General features: G+C 38.6%; 1 protein-coding gene across 5 annotated transcripts in view; it reads left to right on the top strand.

The window, feature by feature from the left end:
- The window catches only part of PCDH19 (protocadherin 19), a 119,458-nt gene extending 94,394 nt beyond the window's left edge, over positions 1-25,064 (top strand). For 4 of the 5 annotated variants that reach the window (XM_003276437.2, XM_003276438.3, XM_030807335.1 and 1 more), the window contains one exon: positions 19,842-25,061. In XM_003276437.2, coding sequence (XP_003276485.1) covers positions 19,842-20,440 — 599 coding nt within the window. In that variant the 3' untranslated portion in view covers positions 20,441-25,061. Of the gene's footprint in view, positions 1-19,841 lie in introns of all 5 variants that reach the window. The other variant, XM_012498740.2, reaches the window with a different exon arrangement.
- The last annotated feature ends 429 nt before the right edge of the window (positions 25,065-25,493 follow it).

Genomic DNA, 25,493 nt, shown 5'->3' with positions numbered 1-25,493 from the left:
GAAATGCAATTTCTTCATAACAAATACAAATATTATGGATCAACCAATTCCTTTGTCCTTGTTCCTCCACCCACAATTATGTACAGTGTTGGCTCTGCTCAGTTCAATAGAGTCTTAGATCTAGTAATTGTTCTGTCTCTCTAAAGAGGAACATGGGGATACGTATTCCTGAGCCCTAAAGGATGGGATTTCTGATGATATAGCAGGTTTCGTTTGATGCCATAGATTCTCCAGGTTATTCTTGGGGGAGTATCATTGATAGTTAACACAAAGGTACTTGGCTTCCTACTGGATATGAATGTCAAGACATGGTCCTGATCAAGGAAGAAAACAAAGCATTACCTTTTGAATGTGCTGGGGATTCTAATGCATTTAGGAATAACCCAATCAATGCTATTGGTTCCTATTACAACTGGCTATTGAAAAACTATTTTTCTGAGAAGCTCACTTCAAAATGTCTCTGAGACAGAATATTCTTTTATAGGATGGGGAGCTCTGGATTGAAAAAGAGAAATGCTAGGCTGATAAATCACTGAATTTGAATCATATGGAGAGTGTTCAAGAACAGAAAGAGAGGAAATTTCAATAAATTACTGGTGATGCAATATTGGATGGTCAGGGTGGTAAGACACTCACTAGAGATTTCCAGTCTATGATGTACATACATGCATTATTTTGTTCACTAGTTGTGGTAGCCTGAAGAGGCAGAAACATGCCTCCAGAATACCAGCAGGGCATAGGGGAACCCCTCCATCATCCATCATATTCAACTATAGTCGGGAGGTGATCCTGTCAATATTGCCCATATGGTATCTCTGGACCTTGGGACTGGGATGCCTATTAGTGCTTCACTGAATTCTGTATTTGTAGCATGTGCATTGTAGCATGTACATACCATAACACTTAGCTTGTGGATGCTTGTCTGAATCATTAGGTATGAACATTATGGGTGCCATAATAGCACAGGAATTCCTGCAACTAAAAAGGAAACACATGGTTTGTACTTCATCCACAATCACTTACACTTAAGCTATTGATAGTTGATTGGGATATGTGAACTGCTGGGCTTATGCCATGGGACTTCTAAGCATATTTGGTGGGCGGAACAGAGAGGGAGGCTGTAGATTTTGGCAAGCTGTGGTTCCCATTAGTCAGGCTGACTGTATCTGACAGTAGAGATCCCAATTCACCAAGATGAAGCTTACTTCTCTAGGTTTTGGCTGATGGCCCAACAATCTTGACGGGAAGGACAGGAGAGGACCAATGTTATGTTAGGCTGTGAGTTTCTAATGAGCAAATAGTTGAATGGTTTACTGAATACCCTGTTGGTTTTTTGGTGGGGTAAATACAAAATTCATAATTTGAGAGACATGTAAGACTTGAAATTTTCTTTTATAGTACCTGTTAGCCATTCATTCTCCTAATAGGGAAATGTGGGCTCTTTTATAGGGTGTGCATATTATGTAGTTGTACAGTTAATACTCTGTGTTTTTCTTGTAAGGGGTGCTGATAACATACCCTACTAAGAAAATTCCAGGCACAGCTGTTTCTAATAATAGGTGCCCTGCCCCACAGAATTGTCAGGCTTACTCTCAAGGTTCTTTGGTGGGAAGGAGGATTTTCTGGCAGAGTCTTGGCCACTGCCATTGTCTCAGATTGCCTCCCTGTAGCTTCCTTGGAGGTATGAGTTTCTAAGCAGAAAGATTTGCTGTGATGAGGGAAGGCCAAAAAACTGAAGGAAGAGAGATGAGGTCTGTATAGAACTAAGTGAGAGGCTATTTTGGTCATGGCAGAGATGAGCTGAACACTATGGAATGGAGACAAGATGAGAAGAGGAGTGGGAATCAATTCATGAAGGCAGTTATTATTTATAAGTTGGAATAAAAGGTTCATTGAACTCCAGGGGACCCTTCTTATATGAAATGCTTGTGAATATGTTGAAATTTTGTAATGGCAATTCAATCTTAAATACACTGGGGGAGCTGACAACCTGCAGTTCATGGATTATTCTATCTAGTGTACAATCACTCTTCTATTCTCCTACCCTGGACATTCTTCCGGGTGTGGTCAAGAGAAAGCGGATAGAACAGATGGAATATTTCCTCTCAGGAGAGTTCAAGAGCTTCCTTAAACAAAGGCAAGATGTGAGCATAACCTTTTACTTTCTAAACAACTTTTTCTGAGAGCTACCTGGAAAAATTTCTAGCTTCCTCACAGATCCAAGTAATTTCTGAAAATATTTAGAGACTAGTAATCGTTTTTTAAAAATCAAAGTTGGTTTGTGCTAAAAATATCATCTGGACAGTCTGTGTCTAGTTGAGTGGGGAAGAAAAAAAGGCAAGCTCTTGGTATCAATCTTTATTCCCTCTGTAAACACACATGACCAGAAGAGAAGGCTGTTATTAATGGTAATGCAGACCAGAAAAAAGGGTATTATTTTCAGTCTGTTGAACAGTACAAAAATGCTTCTCAAGCACTGTGTTCAGATGTTTCTTTTTATTAGCCGTCACACAAGGAATTAGACTCATTTCAAACAGTTCGTTTCCCCACTCTTGTCTCCGTAAAATCGTTACTCATGAGTGGTTTCTTTGTTGAAATACTGCTGACCTCCCATATTGGAATGCACAACAGGGTGTTAAAAATATAAACTTTTTAGTTTGCATAAACTCTGGAAGAAGGGGGACAAAGATTCCCCAGGAGAATAAAACCATTCGTCAATGTCCTTGTTTATTAGTGTCCTATAAGCATCTTATTCAGGAAGCTATGTCAGCATTACAATTCTGTATAGACTTTGTGTGTGTGTGATTAACAGCAGAGGGCTCTTTGAATTCCAGCAGGAGGTTTTAAAATTTAATTCTTCATCTGCCCCTCTTTCTTGTCCTTTCCAACCCTTTTCTACCTCCCTTCTCACCACTGACCCATCCAGGGCCATTAGGATAGATAAAGGAGTTGTGCCATGTCTTAATATATGAGCAAATGATGATCCTTAGCTCTTCAGCTAGGCGCTGTTTGCATTTTGCCAAAGGTGATTATTTTATCTGCAGTTTTAATAGCAAACCAGATTATTTGCTGTTCACTAACTGATGAAAGCAAATAAAAAAAGATTGCAAAGTGGAATTAAGGGGATAAGAAAGTACTAGAGCCAAAGAAGGCTTTTTCTTTAATTAATAATTTCCATTTACTCTTAGAATATTTTTATGCTAGAGTTCAACATCTTATATTAAACATGTGTGCACCCTTCCTCTTATAACTGCCGAATTGGAATCTCAGAATGGAAATCATGTAGGCTTGAATGGAGCTTCAAATTCTCCCAGTGTTGTCTTATTGTCTGTACACAGAACTAGACTCCTCAGGGCTTCCGCCACCACATCATGGCATTCCTCCATTAGCCCCATGTTTCCCAGACCCAGTCATGAAGAACTGGCATTTTAACCAACAAGTAGAAAACAATAAAATTGGAGTTCAGGAGATGCAATGTTTTGGAAAAACAGATTATTCCAAGAGTGTAAAGATACATGATCTAAAGATGGACAAAACATTTAAATTTACCAGCCTGGTTTTCAGTAATTTTTTGATTTGTTCAATTAATTTGTGAATGAGAATGCGTCTTAAGGATGATGAGGACTGGTGGTAGTGGTGGTGAATGCGCGTGTGTGTGTGTGATTTTGTGGCCATGATCCAGGCTTACTATGCATCAGCTCCTAAGGAGATTTTTATAGAGCTGTGTCTGAGTGTCTTAATTCAGGTCATCTCAACCAGAGAGCCTTCTGCTACTCCTACGTGCAAAGGCTCGAGTCAGCTCAGAAAAAGTTCTCACAGCTGTGGCCCAGATAGATTCCAAGACTTCTCTGAAACTTCAGATGGAAGAGCCATTCTCTCTATTAAAGAAGAGTTGGGCAAGCTGGAGGCCAGAGGATTACATTGTAATCTTCATGTGCTGAAAGGTGTAAAGAATCTTTTCTTCTTAATAAGAGCACTGGGACAAGCATAGGGTGCCTTCAAATTATCAGACTTCCTCAAACAATAGATCAATTAGCCTTTCTTCTGAATTTGTGTAATTGTTTTTGAGGCAACACCCTGAAAAAATACAGCTTACTTTTTCCGACTAGTATAATTAAGTGGACAAATGGAAAAAGCATCATTCAAAGTAAATTTTAAAGAAAAGAGCAAAAGAGTAAAATTTAGCATTATCCATGGAAGATGGATAATGACAAGTAAACACAGAAGGTGGTGTTTGATCCCTTCGATTTTGGTATTCATTATTCATAGTTATTATTCATAAATTCCAACGCAAATGTTAGGCTTGTGCCCCAGTGACACATTTGCATTTTATTTTAAGTTGATTTCTACCTGGTTTTGCAAACAAGGATTTAATGATTTGGACTGCCTCTCACTCTTCCTCTGTTGCTTCTCTTTTCATATACAGTGCTGGCTTCTAACCCCTTTTACACCCTTTGTCTCCATCATCAGTCTTGCTCTCCCACCCAATGTTTTACTCTCTCTCTCTCTCTCTCTTCTCTCTCTCTATGTTTTAGGAAAAAAGATTTCTAACGTGGAAAACTGATATTTGAATAGAGTCCCCTAAGGCTATCAATTTACTTTTAATTTGTCTGGAGCTAAGCTTTTCTTTGTTGCAGTGAGGAAGGATTAAAACTGTTGTAAAATGTATTAGCTTCCAGAAAGATATTTGAAATGAATTTTTTTAATGATTGTGCTGTTTGCTGTACCCAGAAGCTGTGTCATCACAACTACAGTATTCCAGATGGTTCCTGAAGTTACACTGAAACATCAAGATAATGCTAGACTTCTTTATGACGCCTCTATTGGTAATGCATAGTCCATCCCAGGTATCTAATATATATTAATTAATATATATTTGTTTCCAATGACCATTTCTAGTGATACCCAGCTGGTGACAAAACACACACACTATCCCTTTGAATCATTACAAGAGACAGTGATTGGTTTACTGAGCTCTTTATTTTCCAAATGTGGAAGAAGTGGTTGGGGATTTACTAATGCTGTTTCTTAGCTTCCCCACCCAGTCCTAGGAACATATTGGTAGTCAAGAACCTTTAAGGAATTTAGAAGTTAGAGTTGCAACATTTTTCATTGACTCATGTATAGTATGGCCTGTTCTACAAAACTGAATGTCCTGGGACTTGACTGAAGGAAGTGTCAGTTCCTGTTAAGGGGAATACCAGCTGCTGGGTGCCTTTTTTGTTCCATTCAACAGTAAGTTTTCATTAGAAAAGGGAAGATTTTTCTCTTGGCCAACATGCTCTGTCTACTCTTGCTTTCTGTGTCAGTCTTATGTGTGCCATCCTCACTATGTATTCTCCTAGAAGCTCATGACCATCATAAAAGTGGCTTCTTCACAAGCTGATGATCTGCTAGCAGTTTCCTTATTTTCCACGAAAGAGTGCAACCAAGTTGGAGATAACTTTAGGTTCAGAACTACTCTTTTTTTTAATCATTATTGTTATACTTTAAGTTTTAGGGTACATGTGCACAATGTGCAGGTTTGTTACACATGTATCCATGTGCCATGTTGGTGTGCTGCACCCATTAACTCGTCATTTAGCATTAGGTATATCTCCTAATGCTGTCCCTCCCCCCTCCCCCCACCCCACAACAGTCCCTGGAGTGTGATGTTCCCCTTCCTGTGTCCATGTGTTCTCATTGTTCAATTCCCACCTATGAGTGAAACATGCGGTGTTTGGTTTTTTGTCCTTGTGATAGTTTACTGAGAATGATGGTTTCCAGTTTCATCCATGTCCCTACAAAGGACATGAACTCATCATTTTTTATGGCTGCATAGTATTCCATGGTGTATATGTGCCACATTTTCTTAATCCAGTCTATCGTTGTTGGACATTTGGGTTGGTTCCAAGTCTTTGCTATTGTGAATAGTGCCGCAATAACCATATGTGTGCATGTGTCTTTATAGCAGCATGATTTCTAGTCCTTTGGGTATATACCCAGTAATGGGATGGCTGGGTCAAATTGTATTTCTAGTTCTAGATCCCTGAGGAATCGCCACACTGACTTCCACAATGGTTGAACTAGTTTACAGTCCCACCAACAGTGTAAAAGTGTTACTATTTCTCCACATCCTCTCCAGCACCTGTTGTTTCCTGACTTTTTAATGATGGCCATTCTAACTGGTGTGAGATGGTATCTCATTGTGGTTTTTATTTGCATTTCTCTGATGGCCAGTGATGATGAGCCTTTTTTCATGTGTTTTTTGGCTGCATAAATGTCTTCTTTTGAGAAGTGTCTGTTCATGTCCTTCGCCCACTTGTTGATGGGGTTGTTTGTTTTTTTCTTGTAAATTTGTTTGAGTTCATTGTAGATTTTGGATATTAGCCCTTTGTCAGATGAGTAGGTTGGGAAAACTTTCTCCCATTTTGTAGGTTGCCTGTTCACTCTGATGGTAGTTTCCTTTGTTGTGCAGAAGCTCTTTAGCTTAATTAGATCCCATTTGTCAATTTTGGCTTTTGTTGCCATTGCTTTTGGTGTTTTAGACATGAAGTCCTTGCCTATGCCTATGTCCTGAATGGTATTGCCTAGGTTTTCTTCTAGGGTTTTTATGGTTTTAGGTCTAACATTTAAGTCTTTAATCCATCTTGAATTAATTTTTGTATAAGGTATAAGGAAGGGATCCAGTTTCAGCTTTCTACATATGGCTAGCCAGTTTTCCCAGCACCATTTATTAAATAGGGAATCCTTTCCCCATTGCTTGTTTTTGTCAGGTTTGTCAAAGATCAGATAGTTGTACATATGCAGCATTATTTCTGAGGGCTCTGTTCTGTTCCATTGATCTATGTCTCTGTTTTGGTACCAGTACCATGCTGTTTTGATTACTGTAGCCTTGTAGTATAGTTTGAAGTCAGGTAGCGTGATGCCTCCAGCTTTGTTCTTTTGGCTTAGGATTGACTTGGCGATGCGGGCTCTTTTTTGGTTCCATATGGACTTTAAAGTAGTTTTTTCCAATTTTGTGAAGAAAGTCATTGGTAGCTTGATGGGGATGGCATTGAATGTATAAATTACCTTGGGCAGTATGGCCATTTTCACGATATTGATTCTTCCAACCCATGAGCATGGAATGTTCTTCCATTTGTTTGTATCCTCTTTTATTTCATTGAGCAGTGGTTTGTAGTTCTCCTTGAAGAGGTCCTTCACATCCCTTGTAAGTTGGATTCCTAGGTATTTTATTCTCTTTGAAGCAATTGTGAATGGGAGTTCACTCATGATTTGGCTCTCTGTTTGTCTATTATTGGTGTAAAAGAATGCTTGTGATTTTTGTACATTGATTTTGTATCCTGAGACTTTGCTGAAGTTGCTAATCAGCTTAAGGAGATTTTGGGCTGAGACAATGGGGTTTTCTAGATACACAATCATGTCATCTGCAAACAGGGACAATTTGACTTCCTCTTTTCCTAATTGAATACCCTTTATATCCTTCTCCTGCCTGATTGCCCTGGCCAGAACTTCCAACACTATGTTGAATAGGAGTGGTGAGAGAGGGCATCCCTGTCTTGTGCCAGTTTTCAAAAGGAATGCTTCCAGTTTTTGCCCATTCAGTATGATATTGGCTGTGGGTTTGTCATAGATAGCTCTTATTATTTTGAGATATGTCCCATCAATACCTAATTTATTGAGAGTTTTTAGCATGAAGGGTTGTTGAATTTTGTCAAAGGCCTTTTCTGCATCTATTGAGATAATCATGTGGTTTTTGTCTTTGGTTCTACTCTTTAAGTGTGATAGGCTGTGTGACTGGGCGCAGTGGCTCTCTCCTGTAAACCCTGCTACTCCTGAGGCTGAAGTGGGAGGATCTTCCAGGATTTTGAGACCAGCCTGAGCAACATAGTGAGATTCTGCCTCTAATTTTTTTTTTTAATTAGCCAGGCACCTGCCTGCAGTCCCAGCTACTTGGAAGACTGAGCCAGGAGAATTGTTGGAGTCCAGGAGTTGGAAGCTGCAATGAGCTATGATTGCGCTATTGCACTCCAGCTTGGGCAAGAGTGAGAACTTGTCTCTAAAGAAGTTTTATTTATTTATTTATTTTTTTGTAAAGGCTCTGTCATCCTAGATGTATAACTGCATGTAGAATGCATCTGACTTTTTAATCTACATCAAATCAAATAACTGACTTGAACTCTTCAGAGAAGTGACAAGATGTTGTAGGTATCCCACTAATATAGGTTTGAAGGACTTAATTCTGTGGGCATCTTTATATGAAACTTTCAAAAATGGTCCTATGTTGTTCAGAGTTGTAGTATCTCAGTGTTCTACCTTTTGGAGAATAGTTCATTGGCCTTCTGTGTCACCTCATATTTACTTGTAAAGTTGCTTTTTCAAATGGTTTATAAGCACCTAGATGAAGTCCAGCACTTTGTCAGATTATTTTCTCTATCACAGAAGCCAAAATACAAAGATTTCAATCTAGTCAATCTCTGCTTATCTCAGTCACTGTTGGCACCTCTTATTTCTTAGTCTCAATTTTCCACGCAGCCTTTTGCTTGATTTCCTTGCTCCCCATGCATCAGCACAAATGATTTATACTTACATACATCTTGAAATCTCTTCTTTATGGATTGAATTGAATCAAGCCCCAGTACAAAAATGAAAACTCCAGGAACTGTTGTGATTGCCCAAATTGCAACTTGGATTGTATGACTGTACATGCCACACTCTCATCTATCATAAATATTAAATTCTCAAGCACTTATACTTCAATATGTTTTAACTTTGTCTGTTTGAGCAGCTCAGCACTAAAGATTCCATTGAAGATAATTCAATTGCTTTGCATTCTGAAAGGGGCATCTTTTTAATCTATTTTCATGTTGCACTGGAAGTTAAGTGAATTTCAGGTGCATAGCCTGTGAATGATGGGAGAGGCCTATGTGCCTTTTGGCATCACAGAGGCCAGATATTGGGTGACATTTGCTAACTGATGCTGATCTGTCAAATGGTCTAGGACAAGATTGGGGTTCATCAGTCTTTTCAGCCATTCTCCCTATCTCAAACTAAAACTAAACTTTGCAGAATTTCTGCTGTTTTGTCAGCCATACTGAAAATGCCAAGTTATGCTAATCAGGGCTGGCCTTTTTTCTTCTGTCTTCTCTTTTGACAACATCCCTTTCCCTGTCTCAGGAACTTTGTTCCCACGCCCCATCCCCATCCTTCATCCTTCCTGAGGCATCTCCACATCCAGACATTTCTAGTGTTTTTAACCCCATCAAAACCCTCTTATCCTGGATACCCTTATTAGGGCTTTGTTATGTGACCCCCAAAAATCTGATAATCTCAATTCGATAACGGTGCCTCTTCTAAACATTTTTTTTTAATTTATTTTTTATTTTAATAGTTTTTGTGGAACAAGTGGTGTTTGGTTACATGAATAAGTTCTTTAGTGGTGATTCCTGAGATTTTGGTGTACCCATCACCCAAGATGTGTACACTCTACCCAATGTGCAGTCTTTTATCCCTCACCCTCCTCCCACCCTTTCCCCTGAGTCTCCAAAGTCCACTGTATTATTCTTATGCCTTTGCATCCTCATAGCTTAGCTCCCGCTTATTAGTGAGAACACATAATGTTTGGTTTTCCATTCCTGAGTTGCTTCACTTAGAATAATAGTCTCCAATTCTATCCAGGTTGCTGCATGTGCCATTATTTTGTTCCTTTTTATGGCTGAGTACTATTTCCATGGTGTGTGTGTGTGTGTGTGTTTGTGTGTATCACATTTTCTTTATCTACTCATTGATTGATGGGCATTTGGGCTGGTTCCATGTTTTTGCAATTGCAAATTGTGCTGCTATAAACATGAGTATACAAGTGCCTTTTCCATTTAAGGACTTCTTTTAGATACCTAGTAGTGGGATTGCTGGATCAAATAGATACACTTTTAGTTATTTAAGGAATGTCCACACTGTTTTCCATAGTGGTTGTACTAGTTTACATACCCACCAACAGTGTAAAAGTATTCCCTTTTCACCACATCCATGCCAACATTTATTATTTTTTTATTATGGCCATTCTTGCAGGAGTAAGTTGATATGACATTGTGGTTTTGATTTGCATTTTCCTGATAATTAGTGATGTTGAGCATTTTTTCATATGCTTGTTTGCCATTTGCATATCTTCTTTTGAGAATTGTCTATTCATGTCCTTAGCCCACTTTTTGATGGGATTGTTGGTTTTTTTCTTGCTGATTTGTCTGAGTTCCTTGTAGATTCTGGATATTAGTCCTTTGTCAAATGTATAGATTGTGAAGATTTTTCTCCCTCTCTGTGGGTTGTCTGTTTACTTTGCTGATTATTTCTTTTGCTGTGCAGAAGCTTTTTAGTTTAATTAAGTCCCATCTATTTATCTTTGTTTTTGCTGTGTTTGCTTTTGGGTTCTTGGTCACGAAGTCTTCGCCTAAGCCAGTGTCTATAAGAGTTTTTCTGATGTTACCTTCTGGAATTTTTATGGTTTCAGGTCTTAGAATTAAGTCCTTGTTCCACCTTGAGTTGATTTTTGTATAAGATGAGAGATGAAGATCCAGTTTCATTCTTCTACATGTGACTTGTCAGTGATCCCAGCACCATTTGTTGAATAGAGTGTCTTTCCCCCACTTTGTTTTCGTTTGCTTTGTTGAAGATCGGTTGGCTGTATTTACCTTTATTCCTGGGTTCTCTATTCTGTTCCATTGGCCTACGTACTTATTTTTATACCAGTATCATGCTGTTTTGGTGACTATGCCCTTATAGTATAGTTCTAGTCGGGTAATCTGAAGTTTCCAGATTTGTTCTTTTGTTTAGTCTTGTTTTGGCTATGTGGGCTCTTTTTTGGTTCCATATGAATTTTAGGATTGTTTTTTCTAGTTCTGTGAAGAATAATGGTGGTATTTTGATGGAAATTGCATTGAACTTGTAGACTGCTTTTGGCTGTATGGTCATTTTCACAATATTGATTCTACCCCTCCATGGGCATGGGATATGGTTCCATTAGTTTGTGTCATCTATAATTTTTTTCAGCAGTGTTTTTTTTTCTTTTTATTATTATTATTATACTTTAAGTTTTAGGGTCCATGTGCACAATGTGCAAGTTTGTTACATATGTATCCATATGCCATGTTGGTATTCAGCAGTGTTTTATAGTTTTCTTTGTAGGGGTTCTTTCACCTCCTTGCTTAAGTATATTCCTTATTATTATTATCATTTTGCATCTGTTGTAAAAGAGGTTGAGTTCTTGTTGATTCTCAGTGTGGTTGCTGTTGGTGTATAGCTGTGCTACTGATTTGTGTACATTGATTTTGTATCCTGAAACTTTGCTGAATTCATTTACCAGATCTAGGAGCTTTTTGGATGACTCATTAGGGTTTTCTAGGTATACTATCATATCATCAGCAAACAGTGACAGTTTGACTTCCTCTTTACCAATTTAGATACCCTTTATTTCTTTCTCTTGTCAGATTGCTTTGGCTAGGACTTCCAGTAATATGTTGAATAGAAGTGGTGAAAGTGGGCATCCTTGTCTTGTTTCAGTTCTCAGGGGGAATGTTTTCAACTTTTCCCCATTCAGTATAATGTTGGCTGTGGGTTTGACATAGACAGCTCTTGTTACCTTGAGGTATGTCCCTTCTGTGCTGATTTTGCTGAGGGTTTTAATCATAAAGGGATACTGGATTTTGTCAAATGCTTTGTCTGAATCCATTGAGATGATCATGTGATTTTTGTTTTAAATTTTGTGTGATGTGTCACATTTATTGACTTGCATATGTTAAACCATCCCTGCATCCCTGGTATAAAACCCACTTGATCATGGTTGATGATCTTTTTGATATGCTGTTGGATTCGGTCAGCTAGTATTTTGTTGAGGATTTTTGTATCTGTATTCATCAGGGATATTGGTCTGTAGCTTTCTTTTTTTTGTTATGTCCTTCCTGGTTTTGGTATTAGGATGATACTGGCTTCATAGAATGATTTAGGGAGGATTCCCTCTTTCTCTATCCTGTGGAAATAGGATTGGTACCAATTCTTCTTTGAATATCTGATAAAATTCAGCTATGAATCTGTCTGACTCTTTTTGTTGACAATTGTTTTATTACCATTTCAATCTCACTGCTCATTATTGGTCTGTTACGAGTTTCTGTATCTTCCTGGTTTAATCTAGGAGAGTTGTATATTTCCAGGAATTTATCCATTTCCTCTAGGTTTTCTAGTTTATGCACATAAAGGTGTTCATAGTAGCCTTGAATAATCTTCTGTTTCTCTGTGGTATCAGTAGTAATAGCTCCCGTTTTGTTTCTAATTGAGCTTATTTGGATCTTCTCTCTTCTTTTCTTGGTTAATCTTGGTCAATCAGTTTTATTCTTTTTTTCAAAGAACCAGGTTTTTGTTTCATTTATCTTTTGTATTATTTCTTTTGTTTCAATTTCATTTAGTTCTGCTCTGATCTTGGTTATTTCTTTTCTTGTGCTGGGTTTGCATTTGGATTGTTCTTGTCTCTCCAGTTTCATGAGGTGTGACCTTAGATTGTCTATTTTTGCCTTTTCAGACTTTTTAATGTAGGCATTCAATGCTATGAACTTTCCTCTTAGTACCACTTTTGCTGTATCCCAGAGGTTTGGATAAGTTGTGTCACTATTATCATTCAGTTCAAAGAATTTTTCAGTTTCCATCTTGGTTTCATTGTTGACCCAATGATAATTCAGAAGCAGGTTATTTAACTTCCATGTATTTGCATGGTTTTGAAGGTTTCTTTTAGAGTTGATTTCCAGCTTTTCCACTGTGGTCTGAGAGTACTTGATATCATTTCGATTTTCTTAAATTTACTGAGACTTGTTTTGTGGCCTATCATATGGTCTGTCTTGGAGAATGTTCCATGTGCTGGTGAATAGAGTGTATGTTCTGCAGTTGTTGGGTATAATGTTCTGTAATACCTGTTAAGTCCATTTGCTGTAGGTTATAGTTTAAGTCCATTGTTTCTTTGTTGGCTTTCTGTCTTGATGACCTGTCTAGTGCTGTCAGTGGACTATTAAAGTCCCCCACTATTATTGTGTTGCCATCTATCTTATTTCTTAGGTCTAGTAGTAATTATTTTATAAATTTGGGAGCTCTAGCGTTAAGTGCATATATATTTAGGATTGTGATATTTTCCTATTGGACTAGTCCTTTTATCATTATGTAATGTCCTTTTTTGTCTTTTTTTAACTGCTTTGCTTTAAAATTTGTCTGATATAAGAATAGCTATTTCTGCTCACTTTTGGTGTCCATTTGCATGGAATATCTTTTTCTAACTCCTTTACCTTAAGTTTATGTGAGTCCCTACGTGTTAGTTGAGTCTCCTGAAGACAGAAGAAAAGTGGTTGGTGAACTCTTATTCGTTCTGCCATTCTGTATCTTTTAAGTGGAGCATTTAGGCCATTTACATTCAACATTGGTATTGAGATGTGAGGTGCTATTCTATTCAGTGTGCAAATTATTGCCTGAATAGCTTTTTTTCATTGTGTTATTGTTATATAGTTGCTGTGAGATTTATGCTTTAAGGAGGTTCTATTTTCATGTATTTCAAGGACTCGTTTCAAGATTTAGAGCTCTTTTTAGCAGTTCATATAGTGCTGGCTTGGTAGTGGCAAATTCTGTCAGCGTTTGTCTGGAAAAGTCTGTATTTTTCCTTCATTTATTAAGCTTAGTTTCACTGGATACAAAATTCTTGGCTGATAATTATTTCATTTAAGGAGGCTAAAAATAGGACCCCAGTCCCTTCTAGCTTGTAGGGTTTCTGCTGAGAAATTTGCTATTATTCTGATAGGTTTTCCTTTATAGGTTACCTGATGCTTTTCCCTCACAGCTCTTAAGATTCTTTTCTTCGTCTTGATTTCAGATAACCTGATGACTATGTGCCTAGGTGATGATCTTTTTGCAATGAATTTCCCAGGTGTTCTTTGAGCTCCTTGTATTTGGATGTCTAGATCTCTAGCAAGGCTGGGGAAGTTTTCCTCGATTATTCCCTCAAATGTGTTTTCCAACCTTTTAGATTTCTCTTCTTCCTTGGGAACACCCATTATTTTTTGGTTTGGATGCTTAACATAGTCCCAAACTTCTTGGAGGTTTTGTTTATCTTTTAAAATTCTTTTCTCTTTTTCTTTGACAGATTGGGTTAATTCAAAATCCTTGTCTTTGAGCTCCGAAGTTCTTTCTTCTATTGTTCAATTCTATTGCTGAGACTTTCCAGTGCATTTTGAATTTCTCTAAGTGTGTCCTTGATTTCCAGAAGTTGTGATTGTTTTTTGTTTATGCTATCTATTTCACTGAAGACTTTTCCTTTCATATCTTGTGTCCTTTAAGTTGGACTTCACCTTTTTCTGGAGCCGCTTTGATGAGCTTAGTAATCGACCTTCTGAATTTTTTTTTCTGGCAATTCAGAGATTTCTCCTTGGTTTGGATGCATTGCTAGTGAGCTAGTATAATCTTTTGGGGGTGTTAACCTTGTTTTGTCATATTACGAGAATACTTTTTCTGGTTCCTTCTCATTTGTGTAGACTATGTCAGAGGGAAGATCTAGGACTCAAGGGCTGCTGTTCATATTCTTTTGTCCCATGGGGTGCTCGCTTGATGTGGTGTTCTCCCCCTTCCCCTAGGGATGGGGATTCCTGACAGCCGAACTACAGTGATTGTTATTTCTCTTCTGGGTCTAGCCACCCAGTGGAGCTACTGGGCTATGGGCTGGTACTGGGGAGTGTCTGCAAAGAGTCCTGTGACATGATCTGTCTTCAGGTCTTTCAGCTGTGGATATCGGCACCTGCTCCAGTGGAGGTAGCAGGAGAGTGAAGTGGACTCTGTGAGGGTCTTTGGCTGTATTTTTGTTTAGTGCAGTGGTTTTGTGTTGATTGGCCTCCAGCCAGGAGGTGGCGCTTTCAAGAGTGTATCAGCTGCAGTACTATAGGGTGGATGCTGGATCATCTTATTTTAACAGGCATTTTTTAATGCATGTATCCAGATGAATGAAAAATGTGGAAATTTTTCTCCATGCTACAAGGGCTGGTTCTTGGATAGCACTTCTTTGGCATCTGTCAAGTAATACCACATAGGTGTTTTGAATGCCAATCAGTGCTGGCATCCTTTATCTTCTGCCTGATGTCTGTCTGTCATTCCATAGTGTTGTAGGGGAGGGCTGCTAACAAGGAGGAGGCTAGGGAACAGGAGAACAAAAAGAAAGTTTTAGGGAGCAACCAAAAGTGGAGAAAATTGCTGGAAAAAAGGGAAGAAGGGAGTGAGAAAGAGACAAGTAGTTGTTTGTAGTGTAATTTGTGATGTGCTTCTTGTCACAGAGTGACTACAGGATAGCTTGGTATCATTGGTTCATGAGTGTCTACAGATATCTCAGCCTTCACTGGTGTTCCCTTGAATGTTTTACAGATGGAATTCCATCCTTTTTTTTTTTTTTTTTTTTTTTGCTAAAATTTTACTTTAGAATATGACTGTAAACCCCCTGCAACATTATAGCCTGAAAGGGCTCTAGGAACTGGTCATTATGCCCATATTGAATTTTTGCTAGATACATAACAGATATTTTCCATATGGTATCTAAACACCCAAATAAGCCCAATCCTCAAGATATCAAACATATCAAAACCAAAATAAAATGCCTAAAGCCTTGGTAATATTTTCCTTCCTTCTTTCCTTCCTTCCTTCCTTCCTTCCTTCCTTTCTTTTCCATTGATCCCGTTGCTGCTTTACTTGCCTTGTTAAGTTACAGAGATGGGATTGATAATAGTGCAGGAGACAGCACTATTAACTATTATTAGGATAGAAAACTTGCAGGTCTATGGCAGATGTATTTTCAACGGGATGTTAGAGGGTACTAGATCTCTCTAACACCTGTATATAGTGTGCAGGAAACCACACAGAGGCTAAGAGGACACTTAATGTTTCTCAAGTTCTAAATTTACTTTACGCCTCTGACAAAGCTACATAGTTTACTTTGTAGGTTTCTGTAGTGTTTATGATAAAATAGTTATTTCCACTTTTAGGAGTTGCACAGTATCTGGAGCAGGACAGTATCTGGGGCGTTGACCAATATTCTTCCTTCTTTCTGTGCATTTTTCATTCAATTAAATTAAACTATTATTGACAGTTTAATTGACAGCTCTGTGCTGGACGCTTTGCTAGGCTGAGACAGATGTAATCTTTGCTCATCCAGAGCTTAAAAGGTAGCAGAAAATATAGACATGAAACAAGTACAGTTGTCTCTTTGCATCCATGGAGGATTGGTTGCAGGACTCCTGAGGAGACGAAAATCTGTGCGTGCTCAAGTCCTGCAGTTTGCCGTGGGGAATCTGGTGGAACCTGTGGATAAATGAAAAGGCGGTCCTACAAATCTGAGGGTTTTGCATCCCACAGATGTTGTATTTTCTATTCACATTTTGTGGCAGATGCAGAACCTGCAGATACAGAGGGCTGACCATATTTATTTTTAAAAACCTACATGTAAGTGGACCCATGCAGTTTCAAACCCATGTTGTTCAAGGGTCAACTGTAATTATGCATGTGATGAATGTTATAAAAGGGAAGTGCTATGAGATCTATCTTAGTCTAAAGGATCACAGAAGGACTCCCTGGGGAAGTGAAATTTAAATGGAGACTTCAGGGATAATATATTAATCATGAATTGTGTTTAACTGCTAGTAATAAAGACACCCCTCTCCTACTAAAGAAAATAAATCAATGCCTTAAATAAGAGAGATTTATTTTTCCTCTTATTAAAGAAGTTCAAGTCTGGTGAGGGTAGCTCTACAGTATCTTTAATAACCCAAGGTCCTTATATCTTTCTATTCTGCCACCCACAAGCACATGGCTTCTATCTTCAGGGTTGCCTCATGGTAGTCAGACGGATGTTGCAGCACCAGTCATTATGTCTCCATTCCAGACAGGACAAAGCAGGAAGGAATAAAGACAAAATAGTCTCTTACCCAGGTCAGCTCTCCCCTTTTAAGGAATTTTCTTAACATCTTGCTTTATAACGTTGGTCCAATCTTATATTACATGTCTACAAGGGAGCCTGTGAAATGTAGTTTCTTTTAGCTGAGCACATTGCCATCCCTAACAGAAATGGGGCTTTGTTTCTATTTAACAAAAACAGATAAAGATATTTGGCAGGCAATTAGTTATCTCTGCTTCATAGAGTAGGAGTTAGATAGGTCAAGGGTGGGTGGTGCACTTCTCAACAATTGTGTTTCCTCAATTAGGCACATGTGACCAATTTTAACAGCACTAACCTTCTTCATAATCATTGCCATAATCTCTTCCATTATATCTCACAAAAAATGGCCCTGCTTTGGTTATAGATTGTCTTGTTCATGAGGTGATGCAGAATAAACTAAGTAGATGTATAAGAGTACAATTCAGGAAGCTTGTCTGATATACACATCACTTGCTTGTTGGTTCTATTACTGCTGCCACTTAGAAGTAGCCAACTACTTGAGCTCTCAGGAACTGGCACTCACTTTAACTTTTTTCTTTCTGCTTCATTGATTGCAGATTATTTCTGAAGAGGAAACATATTGCTCTTGTAACTGTAACCTTGAACTATTTTAGTGCTGGATTTTTGTCTGTGATCATTAGGATCTTTGAGTTAATACACCCAAACTCTGAATCACGGTAAAGAACTGCCAGCATTATCGAACACATCCATTGTGACTGGATATCTATACAAACCCAGCAGAGCCTCTTAGCTCTTCTATTCCACCAGGACTTGGAAAGTTTTAGCAAAGCCTGAAATGATGTTTTCATCATTTTCTTTTATTACTTTGGTGGGGACCATGGGTAGGCTCTTTCTAGTGTGGAAGTACATTGTTTGCCCACATCTGAGGAGATGGCAGTTTCATGTCCTGAGGAGAGTAGTAATTGCTGCATAAAGTTTTGCTATTATCTGCACAAAATAACATATTCTGGTCTTTTTCTGTTTGAATTACTTCCTTAATCCATCATGACTTAGTCATTACTGCCTTACTGCCTCTTTTGCCTCTTGTACCCTCACAAGACTGATGCTTCAAATTTTTTTTTTTTTTTTTTTGCCAGGGGTTTTGAAATTCTCTCACCAAGTTTCCTGATGACAAATTGCAACCATCAAATACTTACTACTATGTAGATTGAAGAAACTTTCACTTTTTTCTGTATTTTTTATGGTCTAAAATAATCAGATTTGTTTTGAACTAAGGAGTTCTCTGATCTCAAGATTTGTGTTCCTCTTCCAAATTTATGCACTCTGTTTTTCTTGTTTCTTTTGCAAATCCTAGGGACAACTTCAGAAGCAGGGAAAACCAATTTACAAATTCATCAGTCAACCCTAATCATGAGTATGTTTAAATTAAAGACACCTGCCTTCATTCATCTATACATCAATTTCCACAACTATATGTGGATTTTAGAATGCCACATTTTGCTTTGCCTAGGTTCAGGTCAGAACTTTCAGATAAAAATGTAGCAAAGTATCAAGTCACAAATAGGTTCATAAGAAGAATCTCAGCAGGAAATTAGTGAATTGTTAGCCCACCTCTCTATATAAGCTGGAGCCAGCACCTTGACAGTTTGTGATGCTACAAAATGGTTCTTCTCTAGTCTCATAGCTCCATTCCCAGCCACTATACTACATGAGGGCTGGCACATAATCTTTACAAGTCCTATGCAATTACAGAAGTAGTCTTTTTAATTTTTATTTTTTTACATCTGGTCTGTCTTCATTGCTATTTTTAAGGGGCTTTGTATTGTGACTTTCTCACATTTACTACACAATTTCTTTACTAAACTGAAATTTTGATTTTTGAAACGTAATTCATCTGCAGTATATTTATGAATGTAAATTACCCTGTGCTGGGCAGAGATGCTCTTCCTGCCTGTCTATATTAACAATTTTTATTTCATATATAAAGTGGCTATAAACATATTTAAGCTGAGTTAGACTTCATTGTAACTGTATAGACAAAAATGTCACAAAATATCTGAAACACAAAAATAAGAAACAGTAACTCAGTGCCCTTGGTAAGGACTTAAAAAAAATATGGGTATCAGATCCAAGCCAAGGATGAGACCTTGCGAGTAAAAGAGTCTCTTAGATTCAAGTCTTCACTTGCGTGAGGAAGGGCAGTGCATATAATAAGTTTACATAAGTAATCTGAGAAAACTTCATATGATTCCAGCTCATATGGAGCTGAGGTAGGCTCAGTGAACTTGGTGGGGAGGCTTAGACTGATTGCATTGTTGGGTGTGTCCTGAGTTAGTCTATGTTTCCCTTTTCCCGACAGTGATTGTTTCATTTAGACAGTGGGTCAGCTGAAGGCAAGTACTATCTATACAGAGAAACCTCAGAGAAGATTTATGGGTAGGGTGGAAGGGTGTTTGGCAGTGCTGTTGTTCAAAAATATGGCCAAGGCTTCTTAAATATACTGACTGTTGGATTCCCTTCCCTGCCTCCACTCCCTCGTCTGCTGAATCCAGTTTCAAACGCAGGTGATTTTTAGCAGGAGTTGTTGATTAAAATGCTGACTCGCAGCACCTTGACACTCCAGATGAACTTTAGAATATATATGTATTTTCATCATAACGTGTTTCCCTTTAGGTTTTTCGTTTTGTCAGTAGTGGGAACCTTAAAAAGGATGTACATAGAGGGAGATCTACAGCCTTTTAAAAAACTCCAATTCTTCACACTTGTCCCAAAAGGCAATAAAGGACTACCTAAAAGTGCCATTTCCCACAAGGTTCTGTGGATATCTAAGAAACCAGAACACTGGGGAGTAACAGTGATTCCTGGGAAAAGCTGATGAAATTGATATTTTCTTTTTTCCAAACAGATCAGAATGAAGGATTTCATTGCCGGGAAGAATGCCGGATTCTTGGCCACTCTGACAGGTGCTGGATGCCCCGGAACCCCATGCCCATCCGTTCCAAGTCCCCTGAGCATGTGAGGAACATCATCGCGCTGTCTATTGAAGCTACTGCTGCTGATGTTGAGGCTTATGACGACTGCGGCCCCACCAAACGGACTTTCGCAACCTTTGGGAAAGATGTCAGTGACCACCCGGCTGAGGAGAGGCCTACCCTGAAAGGCAAGAGGACTGTCGATGTGACCATCTGCAGCCCCAAGGTCAACAGCGTTATCCGGGAGGCAGGCAATGGCTGTGAGGCGATTAGCCCTGTCACCTCCCCCCTCCACCTCAAGAGCTCTCTGCCCACCAAGCCTTCCGTGTCTTACACCATTGCCCTGGCTCCCCCGGCCCGTGATCTGGAGCAGTATGTCAACAATGTCAACAATGGCCCTACTCGTCCCTCTGAAGCTGAGCCCCGTGGAGCTGACAGCGAGAAAGTCATGCATGAGGTCAACCCCATTCTGAAGGAAGGTCGCGACAAAGAGTCCCCTGGTGTGAAGCGTCTGAAGGATATCGTTCTCTAAACCAGTCTCCGGGAAGAGAAAGAAACCACACTGGCTAGTGAAGAAGCAGGAGCTTCTTGTTTTAATTGCTCACCAATGGTTGGTTCTTGAGTGGCTGTATTTCAGAGCTTTTCCTAAATGTATTGTTTATAGATGACTATCATTCCGTGACAGTCCCTTGTTTCAACAGGCAGCAGGGGTGTTCAGTTGGAGCAAATTAGCTTTGGCTTGAGTTGTTCGTGGGGCCTTGATGTTGGGGGAACAGAGACAAATTCAGTTGTGAAAAGTATTATGTATTAAGTGTTTGAATTTATATATTTTTCTATGTCAAAATTATAATATAAATTACCATTGTTTGTGGAGGATTACATTTAAAAAAGCAAAAAGTGAAAAAAAAAAAGCTCTGGACACCTTTAGTAAGCTCGCCACTGTTTTTTGTAGTGTAGACAAATTAATGGTCATTTATTGTGTACTATTCATTGATTCAGTGATGTGAAATTGAGCCCCCAAAAGGTTGTTTCTGAAGCTCGAGTACTTCCCAATGCCGCTACTTTGCTGTGGACACCCCTGCTTTAAAAACCCTTTTGCTAGCTGTGCTATTGTTGTATTTGATATTGCAAATTGCTATGTGTGTGGTGATGGCAAAAGGCTTTTAAAAGTTGGTGTTTTCTTTTTCTTAAAAAAAAAATAAAACTACAGACAAAAACAAAGTGCAAACAACTGAGACAGCAAATGAATGAGCAACACCATGCATATAGATTGAGAACTTGGAGAATACTCACGTTTTTTTAACTCATGTAGTGATTGCTCACCACTTAGCAAAGTATTTTTCCTGCCTTTCAGTGGTCTGCCCAGGTCCATGATAGATCATTGCAGAAAGTCATTTTTGGATAGGCTGCTATCCAATTTGCAGTTGTCAGAAATACTGTGCTGAAAGTTTTATGACATCCATCTTTTAAATTTTCAGGCCCTGAACAGGAAAGTTGCTCCTGAAGTTATGTTTCCAGGCTTAGAAATTCCCTCTCTCCAATCATCTAAAACTGAAGATGACTGAATCTATTTTAAGATCTAAATTAGCATCTCTTCAGACACACACTTCCTGATTCAGTGTTTCCCAATCATGATTAGAATTAGACTGCAAAGCACGTCATGGGCTGGAATTGAGAACTCCATGTTGCTCTGTATCTTAGGCTTATACGTAGGGATAGAGTAAGCAGTACAAAGTGTACATTTTGGAAAAGACAGGTAACAGGTAACAGCATCGCTAATCCAATTACTGTGCCTTCTAAACGGAGACACTCAGACACTTGAACTCGTCTTTTTATGACTAATACTTTTTTGATTAAAAATGTGAACAAGAAAATATTAAAATAAAAATCCTTTAGATTTAGCCAACTCTTTTTGCTGTAGGCTAGGAATACACCCTTTTTAAATTAACACACTGTAGATCCTTTTTTTCTCTTTTAACATTCCTCTAACTCCCCCATTTATCTTTTGTTTATTAATATTCACTAGCCAACATAGTATTTTTGCAGCCTAAGAGTTCATTATTTAAAAATAAACTAAAGAAATATGTCACCTTTGTTCTGCCTTGGTCTTAAGAGAGTTGTTTCTAGAGAAACAAGTTTTATGGTTCTGTTTTCATTTGTTTCATTTTTTGAAATTCAGGAGTACACAGAGAGAAGGCCTAGAGGTTAGAGCACTAGAATGCAAAAGAGGATTTATTTTCTTAAGTTTAGGTAGATAAGTCAGCTCTTTTGAATGTTTTACTTATTTTTGCCTGAGTTCCTAGCTTTACACATTACTAGGAATATTTTCTTTTATGGGAGGGAGAAGGGTTTTGAGGGAGGGGGTGGGTAAGGCAGTAGGGATGGGGTTAGGTAGGGGAGAACATTTCTGAAAAAGAACGTATAATGAAGCTACAAATCCATCCTTATTTCTTATTCAGTGCTGAATACTACCTCATGCAAAATATTGGTGTGGCTGCAAATTTCCCTCTGAAACTGACACAATTAAGGATGAATTACCATAACATCTTCATTTTTCCTCGTTTCATTGCCTCTCATACAGTTTTCTCCCTCTGATTTATTTCATTTTGGTAGTGGATTTTGAATTAAGTATTTATTTCTCTTTGCAAGTGACTATTTGATTAACACATTAAAAAATTTCCCCTTTAAGTTATGATGGCTGCCTATAGAATTTAGACTGTTTCTCACCCTGATCCATCCTGATATTATGTTATTAGCTGCCATTTCAAGGTCACTTTGCAGTCAGACTTCACAGTTTTCTACAGGTGTATTTCTTGCTATGTTCAGTGGGAACCAGGGAGCAGAAAAGACTGGAAAGTGGGAACATTAATTGTCACGTGGCTGTTGAGCCAGAGAGGCCACTGGCTGCCATGCCTCTTACCAGCCAACTTTTAAATGGTTAGAGTGGCATTGGCATTGATTTTGCTTTTCTCTTGGGTTTTCTTCATTTCTTTTCATAATTCATCTTCAAGCTATAGATCCATCCTTCTTCCCTATCCAAATACCTTGTTCTCAGTGGGCAGTCAGATTTTTTTGGCTTCCAAACCTCACTGAGCATGTTCAGAGAATTCCTCTCATTAAGGAAATATTTTTCCCCACAATTGTCTGATGCATGAGTCCTCTCAGAAGCACAAGTGCATACTAGGAGGGCTTTGTAAACTGGTTTTGTAGGCAGGCTGTACCTGCAAATAGGCATTCTGAGCAAGGATCCTAAATTTCCCTTTGGCTCATGTCCCCCCCACCCCACCCCACCTTCTCCTTTTTGGCATGTCTGGTGAAAAGCTACAAGGTCCACAGGGCCAAATATTCTTCCTTTTTGTTTTCTAAACATGTTGCACACGTAAACTCAAGGGAGTGATTTCGGTTCCTAGGTCCTAGGGAGTTCTATTCCATTTATTCTGATGTCCCTTTTAAGGAGGAGTTGGTGTTGAAGTGTGACATGCTTTAATGATAACTGCTTTGGCAATTCCCCAGACAGGTATACTTCTTCATCCAAAATTGCACCTAAGGTGTTCATTTAGACAAATTTGTTCACTTAGTGATCACTGATCTCTAATCAGAAATATTTTTAAAAAATACAATTTAGATCTCTGAAAATTGGAACCACTCAGAGTATCATCTTGATAGTGTTACTTCAGCATATGACTGACTGATTTTATGCAGGGAGTTTAGCTGACTTTTCCCTATAGCCCTATCATATTAAAAAAAAGCAAAACAAAGTGGTCCACTTGAAGCACCAAGGACAAAGGGCAGTTTAGGGAGAGGCAGGGTGAAGGGGATAGCTCGACTGGGCATCCAGAGTGGAAAAGGATTATTATTGTACATAATAGCAGTTCTGGCTGGAATTCCAATCCACTTTCTGGGGATCATTTTGATGTTGAATGTTCCCCCAAAGCATTCTGACAAGTTTGGTCCACTTGGCTCTTTACCCCGGGTAATAAGACCCTTATTGACTTTGAAAAACTGGCATAAATGAGCTTAAGAAATCCATTGTATACAGTCCTAGTGTTTGCCTTCTTGGTAAAATTACATTTAAGGATGTCATTTCATGAGTCAAATTGTATCTGCTGACACTGAAGTGTATTGAGATGTTGTTCTTTAGTTTAAGTATGTAACAAAGTAATATTCAAAGGGGATGTGTGGGGGTGGGGCTGGGACTGGGTGGCTTTATATTGATAATGAAATATTCCAGAGCAAAACACATTGTCCTAATGAAGTTGTTGCAGCTCTCTTTGTTTTCTTGTGCCGCTGGAATTGGCTTGTGGGTCACTTGTTGTGCAAAAGTGAATTAATTTCAAATAGGAATCATATTGCTTTTGTGAAACAAAGAAAATTTACCACCTTGTCTGATATATAGATTGGAAGGCGCTCTTGGTAAAGAATAACCCACAAACAGCTGATCTTGATTGGAAAGCATTGTAGGTCATTAGGGAAAACTGATGATGCTGACTGTTGCTCCAGCTGTGTTGGCAATTCAAGATGACCTTGTTACTAACTGAAAGTTGCTGTCAACCTTAGCAAACAAACCAGCTAACACCATTACAGCACTGGTTAAGTAGATTTTTACTGGCACTGGCTGGCGTTCAGCTGAGGAAGGCTAGGATACAGACTTTAATGACCAAGAGCCAGACTAGCTTGAGCTAGAAATCAGCAACAAATACCTCCTTGTGCTATTTGAATGCTAAGGTATTAGTTGCAAAAGGCTTACGCCTTCGCTCCTCTAGTGAGGGGAATGAGCCTGATGACACTATTACTGTTTACCTGTCAAACCAGGGTGGAAATTTAGAGGGATGCAAGTACAGTATGTCTCATTAAGCAGTCTCTGTTGCTGATTATATGAAGATGAAATTGTTGTATATGCTGATCTGTATGTTATGTACATTTTCACAGTGACTGAATCATTGTAAAAAGAAAAAAGACAAAAAAGAATCACCACTGTCTATTTTATGAAGATGATAAAGCAGCTTTATTAAATTATTACAGTTATGTTTCAAATGGTGTTATCTGCCACATTGTTTCCTTTTATCTGGTGGTTCTCTGTTTCCCCCTTTAAATGTGTTTTCTCTGCTTCAAAAATTTAATGCATTTTAGTATTAAAGGCTATTATGGAAAAATTATTGAGTGTTTGGTGGAATGTGTTTCGGAGAGTGTTTGTTGGCTCGCGGGAAGCGACTCTTAGACCTAAGAGGTCACCAGTCCTTAGTGGAGTCATTGATGTTCAGACCCCAAGGGATCCTTTTGCCTTTTCCATTTCACAGCATTCACGACCTCCAACTAAGGGGGGGGGCCTTCCTCTAGCAGGTTACAGCTGTTTCCTGAGCACCTCCTCTCCTTCCTACCCCAGTGAATACCATTGCCTAAGGAGGGAGACCCATACATATCAGGAATGGTAAAGACTTTCCTGGATGGTACTTTAAACAAGAGCGCTAAAGCCATTCTTTAAAATAAATCACGTCAGGGCAACTTCACAGTGAGACTTCTCTGAAGAATTAATTTAAAAAAAAGGTGAGAAATAGTAGAGGCTGACAGCAGGGGAAAAGAGAGTT

This window comes from Nomascus leucogenys, chromosome X, assembly GCF_006542625.1.
Source record: "Nomascus leucogenys isolate Asia chromosome X, Asia_NLE_v1, whole genome shotgun sequence".
NCBI lineage: Eukaryota > Metazoa > Chordata > Mammalia > Primates > Hylobatidae > Nomascus > Nomascus leucogenys.
Note: the sequence above shows the minus strand (reverse complement) of the source record. Positions and strands in the feature narration are given on the sequence as shown.